Genomic DNA, 18628 nt, shown 5'->3' on the forward strand with positions numbered 1-18628 from the left:
ACATCTATGGCAAGTCACCCTAGGTTCAGCTTCTCCTCTTGCCACACCCGACCAGCACCCATTTTCAGTGTTTTCCAAAAGAATGGATTGTTATCCTTCCTAAATAAACCCACAGTCCTGCTCAGACCCTTAGCTCTCTTCCCTCATCTTAGCCTCCAAACAACACAGGCAAGAGGATGAGCAACAGCCTTTATTGGGGACAGGAAGCACCACACACCCACTGCCCAACCCCGTTTCCGATGCCCAGGGCAGCAGCAGGAACGGAAGAAGAGCAGAGGGCAATGTGAGCCTTTGGGAGTGTCATAAGCCCCAGGAATGATCCTCTCCTGGCTGTCAAGACAAGCCACTTGGAGTCACCAAAGCAGCTCAGGACAAATCAGGACAGCTAGGGCACCGGGGTCTCTGCAAGAAAAAAAACCTCAAGTCACCACTTTGCCCTCCTGGTTCCAGCTCCCCAACACGTTTCTCTTCCACTCTCGAGGAGCGTGGCATACGCTGCTCCTGGAGGCTTTAAGCATCTCTGCTTCCTAGACAACCCCGACCAAACAGGCATCGAAGAGTCTCATCATGCAGATGTCAACTGCATATCTCATTATAGGACAGCTTGTCTGTTCCTTTACCCATTCTCACCCCACCCCCACCACAGCTCCCCAAACATGCCACCTCCATTCCACCCTCTGTGCCTTTGCTAACAGTCACCAGACCGCCAGTCCAGCATATTCCCTGGGCTGCCTTCCCTTTGTCACATCCTGCCTTGCCTTTAGGACCCAGATCACCTCCAGCTTCTAGCAGAAAGACCTTCCCAAGGAGCCATACCCTCTCTGAAAGCCTATAAGCCCAGGCTGTCTATGCAAGGGTTCAGTGATATATGATCTGTGACATGTGATCTTTCTCTCCGATTAGACACCACAGGGTAAAACCTTTGTCTTGACCGTCTGCAGGCCCCTACCTAGCACCTAAGCCAGTGCTTTGCACGCAGCAGTTAAGGCCAGTGTTGGTGACGTGGGACTGTACTCACCTAGTTAAGAATCAGACCCGATGGTCCAGTTGGGGCTCGTGGCCAGGCGGGGTGGCAGAACTGGCGGGACGCAGAAGCGGCCGCAGCCCGACTTGCAGCACTTTTTCCCGGCTTGACAGTTCTCGTCCACCACGCAGCCGACGATGCACAGGCCCAACAGAATCTTTGGACAGTTGCCACTGCGCCCTGCACGACAGCAGGCATAGTGGAAGAGACAGGATGGTCAGCTCCACCAACTCCACGTTCCCATCTGGAACTTGGACATGGGGGCTCCAGGCAGATACATCCCTGATCTAACTAGATCTGAACCACAGATCTGGCTGGGAGAGCTCGAAGCTGGAGCATCTGAGAACCGACAGGGCCCCAGGAGGGGTGCAGAAGGGACAAGGCTCCCAGACCGCCACCGTCTCCTCTGTGCTTGGGCCTCCCAGTGTCGCTTCCTCGGGGAGCCTTCTCTAGACAAGGTGTGGGGCCCCGCACGGCACTCCTCTGTCGGACTTTATTAAAATTCCTTATTTAATTTTGTCGACCTTCCTTGAAAGGCTATATGCTAGGTAAGGACCAGAATCTGTCCCCAGAGCCTTGACCATTGCCAGGGAACCTAAATGTTATCTAAAGACGACATGTGGGCCAGTGGTTCTGAAATGTAGCTCCACAGGGCCTGGCACAAAGGGGCACTCAAAAATATATATTTGTTTTAAGAAATATATTGAAAAAAATAATAATAATCAGATCAGGAATGCACAGACATTGCTTCCAACTAAGATTTCCTTTCAGAGACAGGGAAGCTTTGCGTTAAGAATTAGGGCAGAAAATCATGATCCTGGGCAAAGCCGACATTTTATAGATGAAGAAACTGGCTCAAAAAGACAGGTTTGCTCACCCCAGGTCACACTGCACATCAGCAGCAAAACCACGACCAAAGCCACATGGCCTGTCTTCCAGCCTAGGGGTTCTTCCCACTACCCCACACTGCCTTTCCCTAGTTCTTGAATGCCAAAGAAGGCCCCTTGGCCCTGGGAGGAGGGGTTGCTTTGGGTTGGGGGACAGGAAGGATGAGAACTCTGACTCCTCCCAGGAAAGGAAAGACCAGAAGGCTTGCTCCCAAACTGACTCCGGAACCCAGGGACCACCCAAGGATTTCTCCTCTGAAAGAAAAAGCAGACATACCTCCAGTATGGACTCTACGGCAGGCGTGGCCACAGCCGGTGCTGCAGCATTTATGCCCCTGGGGACAGGCTGCATCCCCATCACACAGCTCCTTACACGGAAGGGGGTCGGCAGGACATTCACCGCCAGACTCTGCCACAGAATCAGAGCACCAGGGTCTAGAAACTGGGCTCAAGCCCAATGTTTCCAGCTATTTTTATTGCGACGCGAATATAAAATACATTTTTCCTTGTGTTCCACATGTATGTTAATACAGGTGTGTGTTTAAAATGTATGTATTTATGAGCATACATGAATATGCACTGCTGGTACTTTATATTCTCTCTACTTTATTTTTTAGTGCTGGCCACACACTACTAAATTCATTTGAAGACCTGCAAATTGAAAAACACTGCTGTGGTCTAACCCACTGTGGCAAAGATACTAATGGCCAACCCTATATTCATTCTCCCTCCTTTCTTACTGTGATGGACACCTACACTGGTGGCCCCCAATGAACCCCACCTCCTGGGACTCATGCCCTTGTGTAGCCCCCTCCCACACATTGTCTCTGGCCTTTACCATGTGACTTGCTTTGACCAACAGGACATCAGCTGGTGTGACTGATACAAGCAGAGCCTTGGTAAGCACTTGCATTTGGGGGCTTGTCCTCTAAGAATATCCCCCCCTGCCCCCCCCAACCCCGGCCCTGGGAAACCAGCCACCGTGCTGTGTAGCACATTGGGCTAGACTGTAGGATGACAAGATGCCCCGGGAGAGAACCTGGACAAAGACAGGCATCTGCACATCCCAGCCACAGTCCAGCTCCCCGCCAAGCTCCCAGCTGCAAGCAGCTGCATGAGTGACCTCAGATGCACCAGGTGGGCATAAGAACCGCCCACTAAGCCCCACCAACCCGCACAACTGTGAGAAGAAATAAACTGTCATTATTTCAAGCCACTAAGTTTGGGGGTGGTTTCTATGCAGCAATAGATAACTGAAACCCTGGTTAACAGAACCCTGGATTTGTTCTGAGAGGCAATGAGCACAGCCAGCTACAATGATTTGCTTCCCCACATTCCCTCGTAACTAGGGAGTGAGTACAAACTAAGACATAAACTGGGAAAACTTCTGCGCTCCTGACACAGGGAACACAGCTTGCAAATGGCCCCTCTTCTTTCCAAAGACAGACAACATGGCGAGGGAGAGCAGCCTTCCTTCAACCAAGAGGCAACTAGTATGAGGACAAAGTCAAGGACTGCAAAAGGCTGTAAAGAGAGAAACGGCCCTGTCCTTGTTCGCATCACGAAGCTGCCACCCCAGCCCCGGCGCCTACTTCTAGACTTGTTATGTGAAAAAAAAGAACGCTTTTGGTTAATTTCCTGCTGTGAACAGCCACACACTCCTGGTGTGCCCCTTCCCCGCCCCTGCGAAGACAGGGAAACACAGAGAGGAGAAGGGGCTCGCTCGTCCAGGACTCCAGAGTGAGCCAGCGGCGAAGCAGGACAAACCCCAGCCTCTTGACTCGCAGTGAAGTGCTCTTTCTGCTACGCCATCCTGAAAACACACAGGCGACGGGCCAGGGCGCGGGGCCAGGCCCCTGGGCAAGGTCCCTGGGAGCAGGCACACCTAATGGAGCCACATCCAAACCAAACCAATTTGCCGTGACTCATTCATCTCAGTGTTTATTTCAAGATTTTTAAATGGATATAAAAATGACAGGCAGTTAAAGGCTTTGTAGAAAAACCAAAGCAGGACTGGCCTGGTGCCCAGGCGTAGGGACAAGTAAGCGGGGCTGCATACGGCCGGCTCCAGAAAGTCCGCCATGGTGGAAGAAGCAAGTGTTGGCCTGCTTTGGTTTTTCTCCGAGGGCAATGAGCACCGCTAAACAATCAAGGTATAATAACCCTGCAGCCTCAGATTTTCCCGAACAGCCCCCATCTTTCAAATATTCTATATCATGGTCAGATCACATCAAAACTGCACGTCCTGATTTTTTATTCGAAAAATATGGTCACTATAACCATCATATGTACCTCCCCACAGTTCCCCACCCGCCTGACAAACACTAAAATCCATTTAACAAAGAACAAAGCCTTTTAGCCATGGCTGAGAAGGCTAAGCGTAATAATTCTCTCTGGTAGAAAAAACCCGGCAACATAAACTTCCCACGGACTTATACCACGTGCCCTAGTTAGAAAGCACACTTCCGAGATTCCATCATTTTGCTGAGTTTGGCCCTGAAGTGACCAGGGCCAGCAGCACTCTGCTACTGGAAGAGAGGAGAGGTCTGGTCTCTACGCCTGGTCTCGGGGACATGGACAGTTGCCAACAGAGAAGTGAAATTCCAAAACTTCTTAAGCCAAGAAGGGCCCTCTGAGCTATCGAATGTACTCCTCTTCTCCTGCAGACAGACAGACAGACAGACAGACTTCCAGGAAGGGAGAGGGATTGGCCTGAGGTCAATGGCGGCAGAAGTGGGTCCCACATCCCCAGCTCTGGGGGTGCCCTTTAAACCACATCACTGTGATCCCCTACGCTCTGCAAGGATCACCCCAAAACAAATTAACGAGCGCTGGGACTCGCCCAGCTCGGTTCTGCCGAGAGAGAAGACCCGACGGTCGGTGGTCTTTTAGGAAAACGTACAAACACACCAGTGTGTCGGGAGCCCCGGGCCCATCTCGGGTTCGCTGATTCGCTAGTGTTCAGAGGACTCAGCATCTAGTTGTACTCGCGGCTCTGATTTATTACAGCAAAGCCATAGGAGGCAAACTCGTCACAGGGAGAAGGTGCGTGAGGCAAAGTCCAGAGGAAAGCAGCCACCAGATCCCAAGGGTCCTCTCCCATGAGTCACACGGGGCGCATGACAGCACGTGAGAAGTGCCGTCTACCGGGGAAGTGCGTTGGACTTGGGTGTTCATGTGGGGCTGGTCACATGGGCACCCTCTGCCTGGTGCCCACCCGTCTTGTCAGTTAGCGTGGTGGGAACACTCTCAAAATCCAAATTCTCCGCAGTGAGGTTTCGGGAAAAGGTCATCCAAACACACAGGGAGCCCACGGCATCAGTCCATTGAAAGGGCATAATGCACATGTTGTGATAAGCAAAACAGAGGGTCACCAGGGACTGGGTGGCCAAGTCGTGTGGTAGGAGGGAGGCCATGAGGCGGCCAATGGAGACAACTCTTCGGCCGTCATCTGAATCTTCGCTTCAAAACTTCCTCGTTGCCACGTGTCCCTTTCTCAGTAAGGAGCACCCCCACCCACCCCACCCACCACCCAGCTGCTCAGGCCAGACACCTCGGCGCCATTCTTGACAGTTCCTCTCCCTCAGACTCACATCCACCTACTTCTTCACCAGTTCCTACCAACTGGACCTTCTCGAGTGCTTCACGTCTGTTGCTTTTCTACGTCTGCGCTGTCACCACCCTGGTCTCAGCCATGGTCGCCTCTCACCCAGCCTGCCGCAAGGGCCCCTTCACTCACCTGCTGTCTTCTCCACTTGTCCTATCCGTTCTTCACACACCAGCAGAGTGGTATTTTTAAAATGAAAACGGGACCTGGCCTCTCCTGCTGTCATAAGCCCCTCCCAAGGCCTCCCACTGCACCTACGACAAAGCCCCAGACAGCGCCCTGGAGAACCCCCAAAGTCTGGACTCTGCCCCAACTGGAACCACCTCCTCCTCCTCCTCTTTTTCCCAACCGCACTGACCCCCTTCACTTCCCGAAAAGCAGCGGGCTCTTCCCCACCTCACAGCCTTTGCCTCCGCAGCTCCCTCTCCACGGCACCCCGCCCGACGGCCAGCTCCTTCTCCAGCTCCTTCTCCAAGTTCAAATGACACTGTCTTCTTCACCTTCATAGCACTCACCACAACGTGGTTATTATTGTTTGTCGATGATTATTTTTTGTCTTTCACACCATGAGAACAAGGACCATGGCTGCCTTGCTCACCATGAGATGCCCTTGTGCTAGGTGGGGGAGACACTCGCTATGTAACGAATAAGTGAATGAACAGACAGGTCACACTTCAGACGGGTGGGGAGGGCGCCTGAACAGAGAGGTGCTGGGTGTGACTATATGAGCTATTGAACATCGTTTGGCAGCTTTCGTATAGGCTTTTTAGATGTATTTCTTCTAAACTGCATGATATAGACAGAATGTCTGTGTCCCCGCTCAAAAAAATTTTTATATATTAAAACCTAATCCCCAGCATGAGGGTGTTTGGAAGTAGAGCCTTTGGAAGTGATTAGGTCATGAATATTATACCCTTATTGCCCTTCTATAGTGCGAGGCCACAATAAAAGAGATGGCCGTCACCAGACCTGAATCTGCTGGCACCTTGACCCTGCACTTCCCAGCTTCCAGAAATGTGAGAAATAAATTTCTGCTGTTTATATGCCACCCAGTCTATGGTATGCTGTTACAGCAGCCCAAACAGACTAAGACACTGTATTTTTCACTCTATGAGGTTAATGTTCATATCTCCATTTTACAGATGACAAAAATGAGTTTGGGAGGGATGAAAGACCTGCCCAAGGCCGCCAGGAAGCAAGCAGAAGAGCCAGGTAGCAGATCCATGTTCAGACCAGAACTGCCTCATGGGAACAGGTCCTAGCATCTGCCCTGTGCCCCTCAGGTCACTTGACTGTCCCTCCACCCTACCAAACAGAGCAGCAGAGGCCATGGTAAACCCTTGACCACGTCAGAACTTAGGGAAGGCAGGAGTTGTCCACAGCCCAGGAAGGAGAGCTTCCTGTGGGGCTGCGTGGAGCAACCAGTGCCATTAGTTGAGTGCCCAGCCCTCCTCTGGGACCGGAACTGTAACTACGAACAGCAGCCAACACTGCCACCCACCAGACTAGGAACCCCAGTCAGCCAGCAGACAACAGGAGATGTGCAGAGATCACTAGTCTGGCTCCAAGGACAGAGGAAGCCCCATCTGGGCTGGCCGGGGCCCAGAGCAGCTCACAAAGGTGCCTTGCCAGGGTGCCAGCCTCATCCTCAGCCCCCGCAATTCAGCCATCAGCTTCAAACACTGGGCAGATTGTACCAGGCCCTACGAGCTGGCAGTGGGTGACCTGCCTGAGACAGATTCCCAGGCTCTGGTTCCAGAACTGGGAGTCAAGAGTCCTGGCAAGGAGTACAACCCTCTATTCTCTCTCACGGGCAGGCTGCCCAAGAGAGCCGCCTAAGCCAGGCCCAGGCAACCCACTGGACACAGGATGGGGCCTGCTACCTGGGGAGGTCTGGCTGGAAGGAAAGAGGATGTCACATATTGTGGAGTTTCTGGGTCTCAGAGAAGAAGTGATCAGGGGAGGAGAAAATGATCTTGATTCTCGATGGTTAGAGACTGTACTCCTGGCAAAGGCCACGTTAGGAGGTGAGAGGAAGGGAGCTAATGTATGATGAGGGCCAAACACTTTACATACTTTGAATCATTACAACCACCTCTGAGATTTATTCTTTCTGTTTGACAGTGAAAGGAACTGAGGCTCAGAAAAGCAGAAGAGTCTTGACCAGGAACCCCCTGGCCAGCAGCTGATGAGCCTCAGGCTTGAACCCAAATCTACTGTAACAGAATGTTCCCTGCTACGTGTACTCAAATGAGAGAATGGTTCCAGTTCCTCTAGAAAGTAATAATGGAAGACATAATGGAAGACCCCATTTGAGACAGCAAAGAAGATCATTAAATAACCTAGGCATTAACTTATCAAGAAATACTTTAAAATTAAAAAACACCCCGAAATACACCAAACACACTTGGACAATGGGACGACATAAAGATTCAACATTATAAAAATGTCAGTTCTCCCTAAGTTAATGTCTATATCTAGCACCTCTCGGGAATGAGGTAGGAGGCAAGGAATAGACCATAGAGTTCTGTCACTTCTACCTCCATATTCTCTCAACTGTGTCACCTTTCTCCATTCCCACCGCCACCTCCCCAGACTCTATCCTCACCTGGAATCAATCTCTCCCTCCCTGTCTCTATTCTAACCACTAGCTTTCTTTCACTTTCTAGGGGAAAGCCAGACTGGAAATCCAATCTCCTTGTCCAAAGAGGGTAAAGAAAGCCAGGCGGATCTACCCTGGCTGTCCAGAGACTCTATGCATCCACTCCCATCCTACAGAGATGACTGTCTCCACAAATGAGGCCCCTCACTCTGGGAGAAGGAAGGGGATGACTTCTCTAGTCACTTTCTGTTACTGTTCACCAGGGATCCCAAATGATAGCTCACCATGTTCTCCTGCAGTCACCCAGGATGTCAGGAACCCAAGGGCAAGAAGTGCCTTCAGGAGGAAGAGGCAGCTCAACATGATGATGCTGAGAGTTGAGATGAGCACTCAGCTTGGTGCACTTTGGCCAGGGTATAGTACCAACGGAAGGAAGGCGACTAGGAGACTGGCCTAAACCCAGCCCCAAAGTCTTCTCTTTCGCAATAATCCCCAAGGATGGCTTCTCCTAACAGGAAGAAAATTTATTGGTTGCTGGTATATGGAAAAATTCCTGGCACTACCAAAGGGCACATGTGATGGTGGCAATCAAACTCTGTAATGCAATATACACAACACCCTTGGACAATGACGAGGAACCTAGGAAAACAGAGGGATGGCCACTGAACAAAGGATCAAAGAGAGCCCTAAAAGGCTTTGGAAGGGCACAGCTACAGTGAAATGACAGAAGAAGGGACAAGAGGTATGACTTAAAAATAACCAAAGCTAACAAAACACACTGTGGTTCATCCTGTTCATCTTGTTCATCCTGTTCAACCTAGAAAACAGAGAACGGAACAGATTACTTAGAAACGATCAAAAAGCTACAGAAAAGCCATATTTGAGTTTGTTCAGAACTAATACAAATGCACCAAAACCCCACATTTTGGTCCCTTTAGCCCACACAGGCTGTTCTTGGATTGTATGAAGGCCGGTTCGCAGAACCCAAAAGAACAGTTGCTATGACTCAAGTAGTCTAAACCATATATACTCCTATTTGTCTCTTCTTGCTCTACTTTTTTTATTTCTCTGCTTATAACTTTTGTCAGCCATGATACCGAATAGTGCCCAATGAGGTTAAAGGGTGAAGAACATTTAAGGCTCAAGGTAAAAACTTCCTTAATAACACCAAAGAGTTTGGTACCAGGAAGTTGCCTTATTATTTTAAGGCTGATATTGGAGCATGGAGATGATTAATATTTTTTGACCTAATATGTGCTTTGTATACATTATTTATTTTAATCCTCACAATAATCTTACGGAGGTAAGAAAAGTGGTTCAGAGGGGCTGAGAAAAATTGCCCAAGGTCATAAAGCTTGTAGGTGGTAGTTGCTGGGATTTAATAATAGTAATAACACATAGCATTGTTTCAGGGTTTATCTGTGCCACAGTTCTATGTGCTTTATGTGAATTAACTCAATCCTCACTGCAACCCTATGAGTTAGGTACTATTATCCCCATTCTACAGACGGGGAAACTGAGACACAGAAAGACCCGTGGGTCGCATGCTATTAAGTGGTCGAACAAAGGAAGGCAGTCCAATCCCACAGTTCTTTAATCACTATATCGTACTGAATTTGAACACAGATCTTTTTAACTGCAAAGCACATGCACTTTCTACTACCCTATATTGTGACTTAGGGGGAAAGTAACTTTCTCTACCACCCATAAATCGATCCAATTCTATTCAGGGGCGTCTTACCTCTAGGGCGGAGCTAAAGGGAGCTCCGGATAACGCCACAGCTGTTAAACCCCTGCATCCCCGGCCCATCCCAGAATCACGTCTGGGGAGAGAAGCCCAGCTCCCTGGGGCTGGGGGAATCCACGGTCCAAGTCCCAACCTTCATTCTGATGCCTTCAGGTACAAGAGGCAGCCCTGGGGTCGAGGTCTGGAGAGACCCAGTGGGTGTTAGGGCCAGACCTCCTGTTATCGGGTTCCCGGGTCCCCGCATTAGGCCCACTCCAATTCCGAGGGCTGAGTACCCGGCATATTAAAATCTTTAGCAGTTTTCAAAGACCGAACTGCAGGCGCCGCTGTACGAAACGCTCCCCTCTCAGCACCCCAACCCCAGGCGCTGGAAACCTGCTCCCCTCCCTCTGCCCCGCACTTCTCCAGCCGGAGAACAATCCTTGACTGAAGCCCCCTGCTCCACGTCCACACCTGAGACGCCGCCCCTCCCCGAAGGAAGCTCAACCACCCCCTCGCACAAAGCCTCTAAGTGTCCCGGACCCCAGAGAGACGCGGCGGTTTGGTTCCCATGGTGACTGCGCAGCTCGTCGTGTCGTGCTTCCGGGCTGGCGGCCGGCGCGCTCCAGTGACGTCAAGTGGCCACTTTCCGGCCGGTGGCAGAGTCGGGCTGAAGTTGTAAGGGTCGGGGGCGCCATGGGGGCTACTGGCGACGCCGAGCAGCCGCGGGGACCCGGCGGGGCAGAGCGGGGCGGCCCCGAACTGGGAGACGCGGGCGCAGCGGGGCAGCTTGTTCTCACGGTGAGGGCGCCCCCAGGGAGGCCGGGCCGGGCCTGGGCTCGGGCCGGCGGGGCCTCGGGCTCCCGGGACCTTGGCCCGCGGGCGAGAGAACGCGGCGGCTGGTGCTGCTGAGGGGGTTGGCGTTTTCACAGTCCGACGACCTGGATTCAAATTCTGGTGCCACCTTCCTAGCTAGGTGACTTGGGCCGGTCCTGTCAAGCCCCTGAGCTCCAGTTCCTATTCTGTAAAACGGAGATGATTAGTACCTGCCTCATAAGGTTGTTGTGGGGATGGGATGTAAATACGGGTAAAGCGCCCAGACATCGTCTGCCACAGAGTAGGCACTCGGTAAACACTGGTTCCCTTCCTCCAGCCGTTCCTGGAAAAGGTGAGGTCAGGACTTTTGAGGCTGGGAACTTTCCTTGAGTTTCCCTTCCCTGGCAGAGCCTTCCAACCACTGCTGTACCCCAGACCCCAAGGTGAGAGAGATGGTGAAAGCACCCGAGAAGCAGGGCTGTCTAAGTTTAACTTCATACCCACCCTCCGCCTCCACCTGAGTGTCACGGACCTCGGTGACATCTGCTCCCTTGGTCCCCACAGAACCCTTGGAACATAATGATAAAGCACCGGCAGGTGCAGCGAAGGGGCCGCCGCTCGCAGATGACAACAAGGTAAGGCTGACCTGGGCCTTAGCTCCCAGGCATTGGTTTGGAAGGCGGCTTGGGGATCCCCATTGCACGAGGCTGAGAAGCGATCCTTAGCCCGTAGAAAGAGCACCGGACTAGGAAAGAGGAGACTCAGAGTCTATAACTATGTGCCCTTGAGCAAGTCACTTTCCCCTCTGAACTCATGTACAAAATGAGGGATTAAACAACACCTAACATTCCTTGGCTCCATGTTTGAGGGTTCTAAAGAGGCAGAGTAGCATGGAGGTTAAGAAAAATGTGACTAATAGTATCCACAGGGTACTATTACCTTTCGGTAATAATGAATAATAAATAACTTATTATTATCAAATAATAATAAATAATAAAAGGGAAGAGAGAGCGCCAATTAAATGGATCTTCACTAAAACTATTAAAGTGTACAGAATTTTCTGTATGTGTTACACTTCATAAAACACTTTTAAAATAATACCCATTTCATAGAGTTATGAGAATGAAATAAAGCCGTGCATTTATGTGGTTTGCACAGAACCTCGGCACACAGCTAGTATTCTAGAAAAGCTATATATTATTGTCATTAAAGGATCCATTGTCAAGAATTGGCTGGGCAGACTAGAAAGGATCTATTTGGGCCATGCCCCCTGACTATCTTTCTCCTGAATGCAGTTTCACAGATCCTTCCATCTCCATGGACCTCCTCCGAGCTGTCCTTCAGCCTAGCATCAATGAGGAGATCCAGACTGTCTTCAACAAGTACATGAAGGTGAGAGGGACACAAAGATAAACCATTAACAGGGAGAAAGACTCATCGGCAGTCCTTCGCTGCATCACAATCTTCCTGGCTTGCTATAGTACACACAGATATCTAAAGCTTTCCAATTCTGAACCGCCACAAACTTTTTTCCCTCTTAGCGAGTAATTCGAATACTTCTTTTGCCAGGCTATCGTGAGGGTAAAATGATTTAAGTGTAATGTGCTCAGAACCGTGCTTGGAACATAACAACTGTTTTTATTACTTGTTTAATAATATCACCATTGTTATTATTTAAAATTTGTGTCTAGAACTGTGCATAAACATCTACATGGTTCTACCTGAATGCCCCATGGATACTTTAAACCCAGAATATTCTGAACAGAACTCTTTGTTTTTATTCCTAAACCTCCTCCTCTTCTGTTTATTCATTCATTCGAGAAGTGTTTACTGGCAGGCACTGTTCTAGGCACGGGGGATATAGCAGTGAACAAAGAGTCACTCTGACTGCCGCATAGAGAATAGACTGTAGGAGAACCAGTTAGGAGGCTTGAGATGATACTGGCTTGGCTGTTATCAATGAAGATGTTGGGATAAAGTCAGATTCTGTATGTATTTTAAAGGTAGCAATAGGATTTGCCAATGATTCAGATGCACAAGGTGAAAGAAATAGAGAATGACTCCCACGTTATTTGCCCTAGACAACTATAAAGATAGAGGTTGCTATTGACTTGACATGAGGAAGAGGAGAACAGGTGGGGGAAATCAGGAACTCAGTTTTGGACACGTTAAGTTTGAATGGGACCATCATTTACTTAGAAACCAAAAACCAGGGACACTGCCTTCTTCATCTTCTCTATCCAATTGTGGCGTCACGTATGCTCCACCGCATGATCTGTCGAGTACGCCCTTCCTCCTCACCTCTGCTTTGGTTCAGACCTTCATTATTTCTCACCCAGGCTCCTACTATACTCCCTAACTGCCTCTATTCTCTCCCTCTTTCAACCCACCCTCCAGGCAGCTGCCAGTGATCCCTAACATGTAAGTCCAATGGTGTCATTCCCCTGTTTAATATCTGTCAGTGTCTTCCCATTGTCTTCTGGGTAAAATCCAGATTCCTTAACATGGCATATATGACCCACTGTGATCAGACCCCACCCCAGGTCTGTTGAATGGTTGCACCATAGTTTGATTAGCTGGTCCCTAGGACATTTAGGTTGTTGCCAGTTTTTCTCTATTACAGACAGTGCTACATTGAACACTTCGAATATATTTCTTTGGTTCACTTGTGAGAGCCCTTCTGGGGGATAAACTCCTAGAGAGGGAATTGGTAGGTAAGAGGGATAACATACCTTTCCCTTGAGATAATTTCCCTCCAGAGAGGTTATACCATTTTGCATTTCTACCAGTAGTGTTTGAGAACGCCTTTTATTCATCACTGGATTTCATTCCCAGGTCCAGTGGTAGCTTCCATATACCTATGAGGTATATTCATTGCACTGACTTCCTCACAGGTTGGTGTAAAATATCTAAATTATTTTAACTAGCTTTCATTTAGCCAATAATCAGTACTGATCACCGGTATTAATTTAGTTTTTGTTTTAAAGTCAAACTCACTTGCTCATACTATTTAATTAGGCCTGAAGAATTTTCTTCCTAAACTCGTAAGGTCTCTAAGTCAGCGCTTTCACACTCTTCTCCTTGGTTCAGTGTTAACAACGAAGGCATTTGACCTGAGAAATATAAAATGACAGTACATTCCCGTGGTTATCTCCCACAGGAGGAGCATTGGTTATAGGTTCCAGAATTCTTCCATATGCCAGAGAGAACTGACACTTAGTTCTAGAGCCACAGCTTGGACTCTTATTCTGAGTATGTTCTCAATGCCTTGGTTTGGGGCTTCACATCACCTTGTCCTTCAGTGTTCTCAGGCTCAAGGTCTCCCTCTTATAGCCAGTGGAGGAAACTTCTGCCTTCCTTTCCCCAGCCAATTGGAACCACTGAAATCCTGGGGCCCTGGCCAGGTCTCACTCCTCCCATGCCATAGATGTTTCGGCTTGGGCAAAGTCAGATTCAATCAGGACTTTCTGTTTCTGAATTTTCTCAGGCTGACCCTGGCCTATTCACCTAGGCACTGGCATTCTTTTTTTTTTCTACAGAAGTAATACATGTACACTATAAAAATTGAGAGAATATAGATTTTAAAAAGCAATCATCCATGATATTGCCGCCATTACTTTAATATATATTCTTACAGTTCTTTTGTCTCTCTGTGTTTGCTTTTTGCTATTTTACATAAATAGGCTCATACAATGCCAAACTATTTTATAACTTACTTCCTTCACTTGGCAGTATACCATGAATACCTTTTATGTCAAAAATATATTCTCCTATACATCCTTACTGTGATTTTTAACATTTGCATATTACTTCATGGCATGGTTATACCATAAGTTATACCTGGACATTTACGTTATTCTTTGATTTTGCATTGTTTACACATTAGTGCTGTAATGACCATCCTTTGGTCACCTCCATGATTATCCTCCTCAAATGAGGATAGAGTGGGGAAACAGAGACCGGGATATGAATCTATATCTGTGTGATCTCAAAACCATGCTCATAATCAGTTTTCCCTTCTGTACAAGGGTATGAGAAAAGCTTCTCTTTCATACTCAGTTTCCTTCAAGTTGATGCAAATTAGCAGGACTTCTGACCTTTCCTCTATCGTACTCCCCCCTAGTTCTTCCAGAAGGCAGCACTGAATGTGCGAGACAACGTTGGGGAAGAAGTGGATGCAGAGCAGCTGATCCAGGAGGCCTGTCGGAGCTGCCTGGAGCAGGTGAGACCGAAGGGGACAGAGGATACAGGCACAGGGTTTAGCCCTCAGGGCTCTGCTAAGACATGTGATCTGATCATTAGTGGTAATACTGAGCTAACAAACTACTTACATCCAGATAGAACTTAGCAGTGTTGCTGACGGAAAAGAAGGGAAATAGTTACTATATGCCAGGTACTGTGATAGATGATTTCACATGCATTTGCTCATTGACATCTCAGAAGAAACCTTGTGCAGAAGACATATTTTAATTCTTAGTTTACAGATGAAAGCAAGAGTTAGAATAGCTAAGGTCCATCTCATCTCTGCAGGTGCTTGTGACTTGATCCTTCTAGTAGTCACAGCCCCTTTTGGTATCACAGGGACTCACCATTTCTGCCTCCCTGCCTCTTAGGGTGTGTTCAGGAGGCATGACATCAGGTCTATAAATGGCTGTGTTCCCAAGATAGTAGTGAACCTGTTTGCATGTGTTAGCTGCTGTTATTAATAGGAAGTGTCGGCATCACCCAGATTCTGTGCTTGACTGCAAAGCCAGTAGCTGTCAGAGATGGAAATTTCTTCATAATCAGAACCACAAGGGCTGCTTTGAGTTCAGTCCTATAAGGGTAATTATCATGAGATGAGAGAGTAACATCTTCTGGAAGGCTGGTTGGTCAGCTACTCAGGCAGGCATAGCCTCGGAAAGAGCAAGATGAGGGTCTGGACCTCAGCTTTGAAAGGGCAGAACTCCGTGCTGTCAGTGAAAACTTACTCAGCTTCTTGGTGTCATTTGTCGGAGTGGATCATGTCATGTTTCTTAGACTGCTTCTCTCTTGGCTCCAGTCTTGGTGGTCACTCCCCCTTAGCATCCTGGGCCAGCTCATCTTCTCCACCTCTAACTACCTGACCTCTGAGCCAGACCCATCTTCTTAAAGATGAATCAAATTATCTCACTCTCTTCTTCATTAAAACTTCTCAGCGATTTCCCTTCGCAGGAAGAATGAAACTTCGATGCCTTACCATGACCCACAGAGCCCTCCACGAACTGGCTCCTGCCTCTTCTTTAACTTCATCTCATCCCACCTTCCCCTACTGACTATATTCTAATCATGCTGGGCTCCTTTCTCCTCCAGCACCAAGTCAGGGCCTTTGCACTTGCTATTCTCACTGCCTGGCATGCTCGACCCTTAACTCTGCATAGCTGGCTCCTCCTTTTCTTCAGGTTTAGCTTGCATATCACCTCATCAGAGAGGCCTTCCCTGGCCACTTCATCTAAAGTAGTCCTCATCTCACTCCCTTCCCCTCTTCCAATTACTCTCTATCACCTCCCTTGTTTATTTCATTATTCGTTTTGATCTGAAATTATTAATAGTTCATTTTTTAATTTTCTACCTCCCTCCTACCCCACCTCTGCTAAAATCTTCAGTTTTATAAGAGTTAAGGTGTGATCTTATTCACTGCTGTATTCTTAGCACTTGAATACGACTCTTACTATTGTACACTAAGTGTTTGTTGAATGACTGACTGACCGACTGATCGACCAACCAACCGACCGACGGACTGACTGAGTGAACAAACGAACAAACAAATGGCAAACGAACAAGCCGAGTTACTGCTCTCATAGAACTTACATCCTAGTTAGGCAGACAGGTGTGAATTAGCAAACACGTGAACAATTACACATTGAGACTCATGCACTCTTCACTGAACAGGGATAACTTTTGGAGAAGATCATGAGTTTAATTTTGGGCTTAGCATATTTGGGACATCCATTCATGGACATGCAGCAGACTGTTATAAATCTGGAACTCAAAGGGGAGGCTACAACTGAAGATAAAAAGCTACAGAGTCATCAGTTTATAGATGTTGATTGAAGCCGTGAGCATAGATGAGAGCAGATAGAATAGCTAATGAAAGAGGATAGAATGAAAAGAACCAGACTGAGGAGGATGAGCCAGCAAAGAAAGCTAAGAAAGAGCGGCCAGCGAAATAGGAAAACCAGGGAAATGCGGCCACAGGAGCCAGTAGAAAAGTGTTTCCAGACCAGAAGGAAGCAGTGCTGAGGGCCATCGAATGCTGCCCGGAGACGTCACATGATCCCAAGTCTTCACAGGCCTGCAAGGCCCCTGCCATCCTCACCACACTCCTTGCGTACCACTCTCTCCTTGCCCATTACTTGCCAGACTGTATTTTTCTTCAAATGAGCCACGTCTCTTCCCACTTTAGAGCTTTTGCGCTTCCTGCTGCTGACACGCTTCTCAGCTTTTCTAATAGTGGTTCCTTCTCCACATCTCAGCTCAGAGGCTACCTTCTCAGCGAGGCCTTCTCCGATTACCTGCTTCAAATAGCCCTCCTCCCCGGAGATTTACTGTCACATCTGCCTGTAGTGTTTTTCTTCAGAGCATTTCTGATGATCCAAAATCACCTAGTTTATGTTTATTTATTTGCTTATTATCCAAATCGCCTACAGAATATAGGCTGCACAGGAGCCAGGACCTTACTTCTGCAATTTCCTGCTGCATCCCCAGCACTTAAATACTAGGCATCCAATATTTATGAAATGAAAAGAACAGCTTTCTAAGGACTGTGTAGTATATCAACGGATTTAGTTAGAAAAATGTATAGTATATATTTACATGGAAAAAAGTGAGGAAGAATTTACAATGAAATGGTAACTGTATTCTGTGGATATTGAAATTTTAGATTTGATTTTTTTTTTTTTTTTTTTTTGCTTATTTACATTTTCTAATTTTTCAACAATGGTCTTTACTTACTCAAGTTTTTTTTTAAATACATATACATAACTACTTATGTACATATCTTAGAGTGTCTCCGTGCTGACTGTGAAACAGTTTTAACCCAGTTTGAAGTTGTGTCTATAAAAATGGAGGCAGAGAGCCTTACCCTCCAGAATGGTGACTGTTAACACTTGATCTTTTTCCTTCAGGCTAAACTACTATTTTCAGATGGAGAAAAAGTTATACCCAGATTGACCCATGAGCTTCCGGGGATAAAGGTCAGAGTGCTGTGTCCTGTGGTATTGGTCGGGGAGACCAATCAGACTGGGGAGCAGTTGAACTCTGGGCCCCAGGAGGTTCCACGTACCACCCATTTGTGGGACCAGGTCCAAATACCATTATACTGGGAAGGTTTCTGGGCCCAGTCTCAGAAGGAGCAAGAGGGTGTAGAACAGGGACTCTGCCTTCTGCAACCCCAGGGGACCTGCAGCACCCAGGCATTGGTCTTCCAGTGACTCCCTTTTCTTTATCTACAGCGTGGCCGACAGGTAGAGGAGGAATGTGCCCATCGAGGAAGCCCCATTCCCAAAAAGGTACCATCTCCACGTTTTCTGACTAGGAAAAGGCCTCACGGCTCCAGAAGAAGGTGGCGGGCTTTCTCAGTGCATCCTTCGGCCTTTCTAGCATGAGACACAGGAACCCCGGAAACATTCACTCTCCCTGCTCACTCTCAAGCATCATTTGGTCTTGTTGGAAAACCATCTCCACCAGTGACCCTGACCTGCCAATGGGGTGGGGTGGGGCTTCCACAAGGTCAAGCCTCTGACAGCTATTCTTTATGGCAGAGGAAGGGACGGCCTCCTGGACACATCCTGGCAAATGACCGGGCAGCCACCGGCATGGTGTGAGTAGGGACCAACAGAGCCAAAGGGAGGAGTGGGGCGGAAGTGGGCCTGGAGGAAGAGACCAGAGTTCTGTGCCTAGAGAAATCAGATCCATCTGAAGTCACCACGGAGAAGAGTTACCCAGG

At 48.3% G+C, this 18628-nt stretch overlaps 2 protein-coding genes across 2 annotated transcripts in view; one reads left to right on the top strand and one right to left on the bottom strand.

Annotated features, from left to right (window-relative positions):
- Positions 1 to 1022: 1022 nt before the first annotated feature.
- Positions 1023 to 10314, bottom strand: WFDC3 (WAP four-disulfide core domain 3). The gene is made up of 4 exons (XM_025039733.1): positions 9862 to 10314; positions 8374 to 8937; positions 2189 to 2346; positions 1023 to 1204 (listed from the first exon to the last, which is right to left on the bottom strand). The coding sequence occupies exons 2-4, from the start codon at positions 8481 to 8483 to the stop codon at positions 1023 to 1025; spliced, it is 450 nt and encodes a 149-aa protein (XP_024895501.1). The 5' UTR covers positions 8484 to 8937; positions 9862 to 10314.
- Positions 10315 to 10468: 154 nt separating this feature from the next.
- DNTTIP1 (deoxynucleotidyltransferase terminal interacting protein 1) overlaps positions 10469 to 18628 on the top strand; it is a 16335-nt gene continuing 8175 nt past the window's right edge. Inside the window, exons 1-7 of the mRNA XM_006921861.3 lie at positions 10469 to 10647; positions 11227 to 11297; positions 11958 to 12054; positions 14786 to 14884; positions 17808 to 17876; positions 18135 to 18191; positions 18444 to 18502. Of these exons, the coding sequence (XP_006921923.1) occupies positions 10543 to 10647; positions 11227 to 11297; positions 11958 to 12054; positions 14786 to 14884; positions 17808 to 17876; positions 18135 to 18191; positions 18444 to 18502 (557 nt within the window). The 5' untranslated portion in view covers positions 10469 to 10542. The remainder of the gene's footprint in view (positions 10648 to 11226; positions 11298 to 11957; positions 12055 to 14785; positions 14885 to 17807; positions 17877 to 18134; positions 18192 to 18443; positions 18503 to 18628) is intronic.

The sequence above is a fragment of the Pteropus alecto genome, unplaced genomic scaffold (assembly GCF_000325575.1).
Source record: "Pteropus alecto unplaced genomic scaffold, ASM32557v1 scaffold45, whole genome shotgun sequence".
NCBI lineage: Eukaryota > Metazoa > Chordata > Mammalia > Chiroptera > Pteropodidae > Pteropus > Pteropus alecto.

Bases quoted from the DNA above. Each gene is read 5' to 3' on its own strand.
- WFDC3 (XM_025039733.1), bottom strand. From the start codon at position 8,483: ATGTTGAGCTGCCTCTTCCTCCTGAAGGCACTTCTTGCCCTTGGGTTC. The intron at 2,347-8,373 runs GTAACAGAAAGT...CCCAGTTTCTAG, and splicing joins TTTGGGATCCCTGGTGAACA to ACCCTGGTGCTCTGATTCTG. The intron at 1,205-2,188 runs GTATGTCTGCTT...GCTGTCGTGCAG, and splicing joins CCGTAGAGTCCATACTGGAG to GGCGCAGTGGCAACTGTCCA.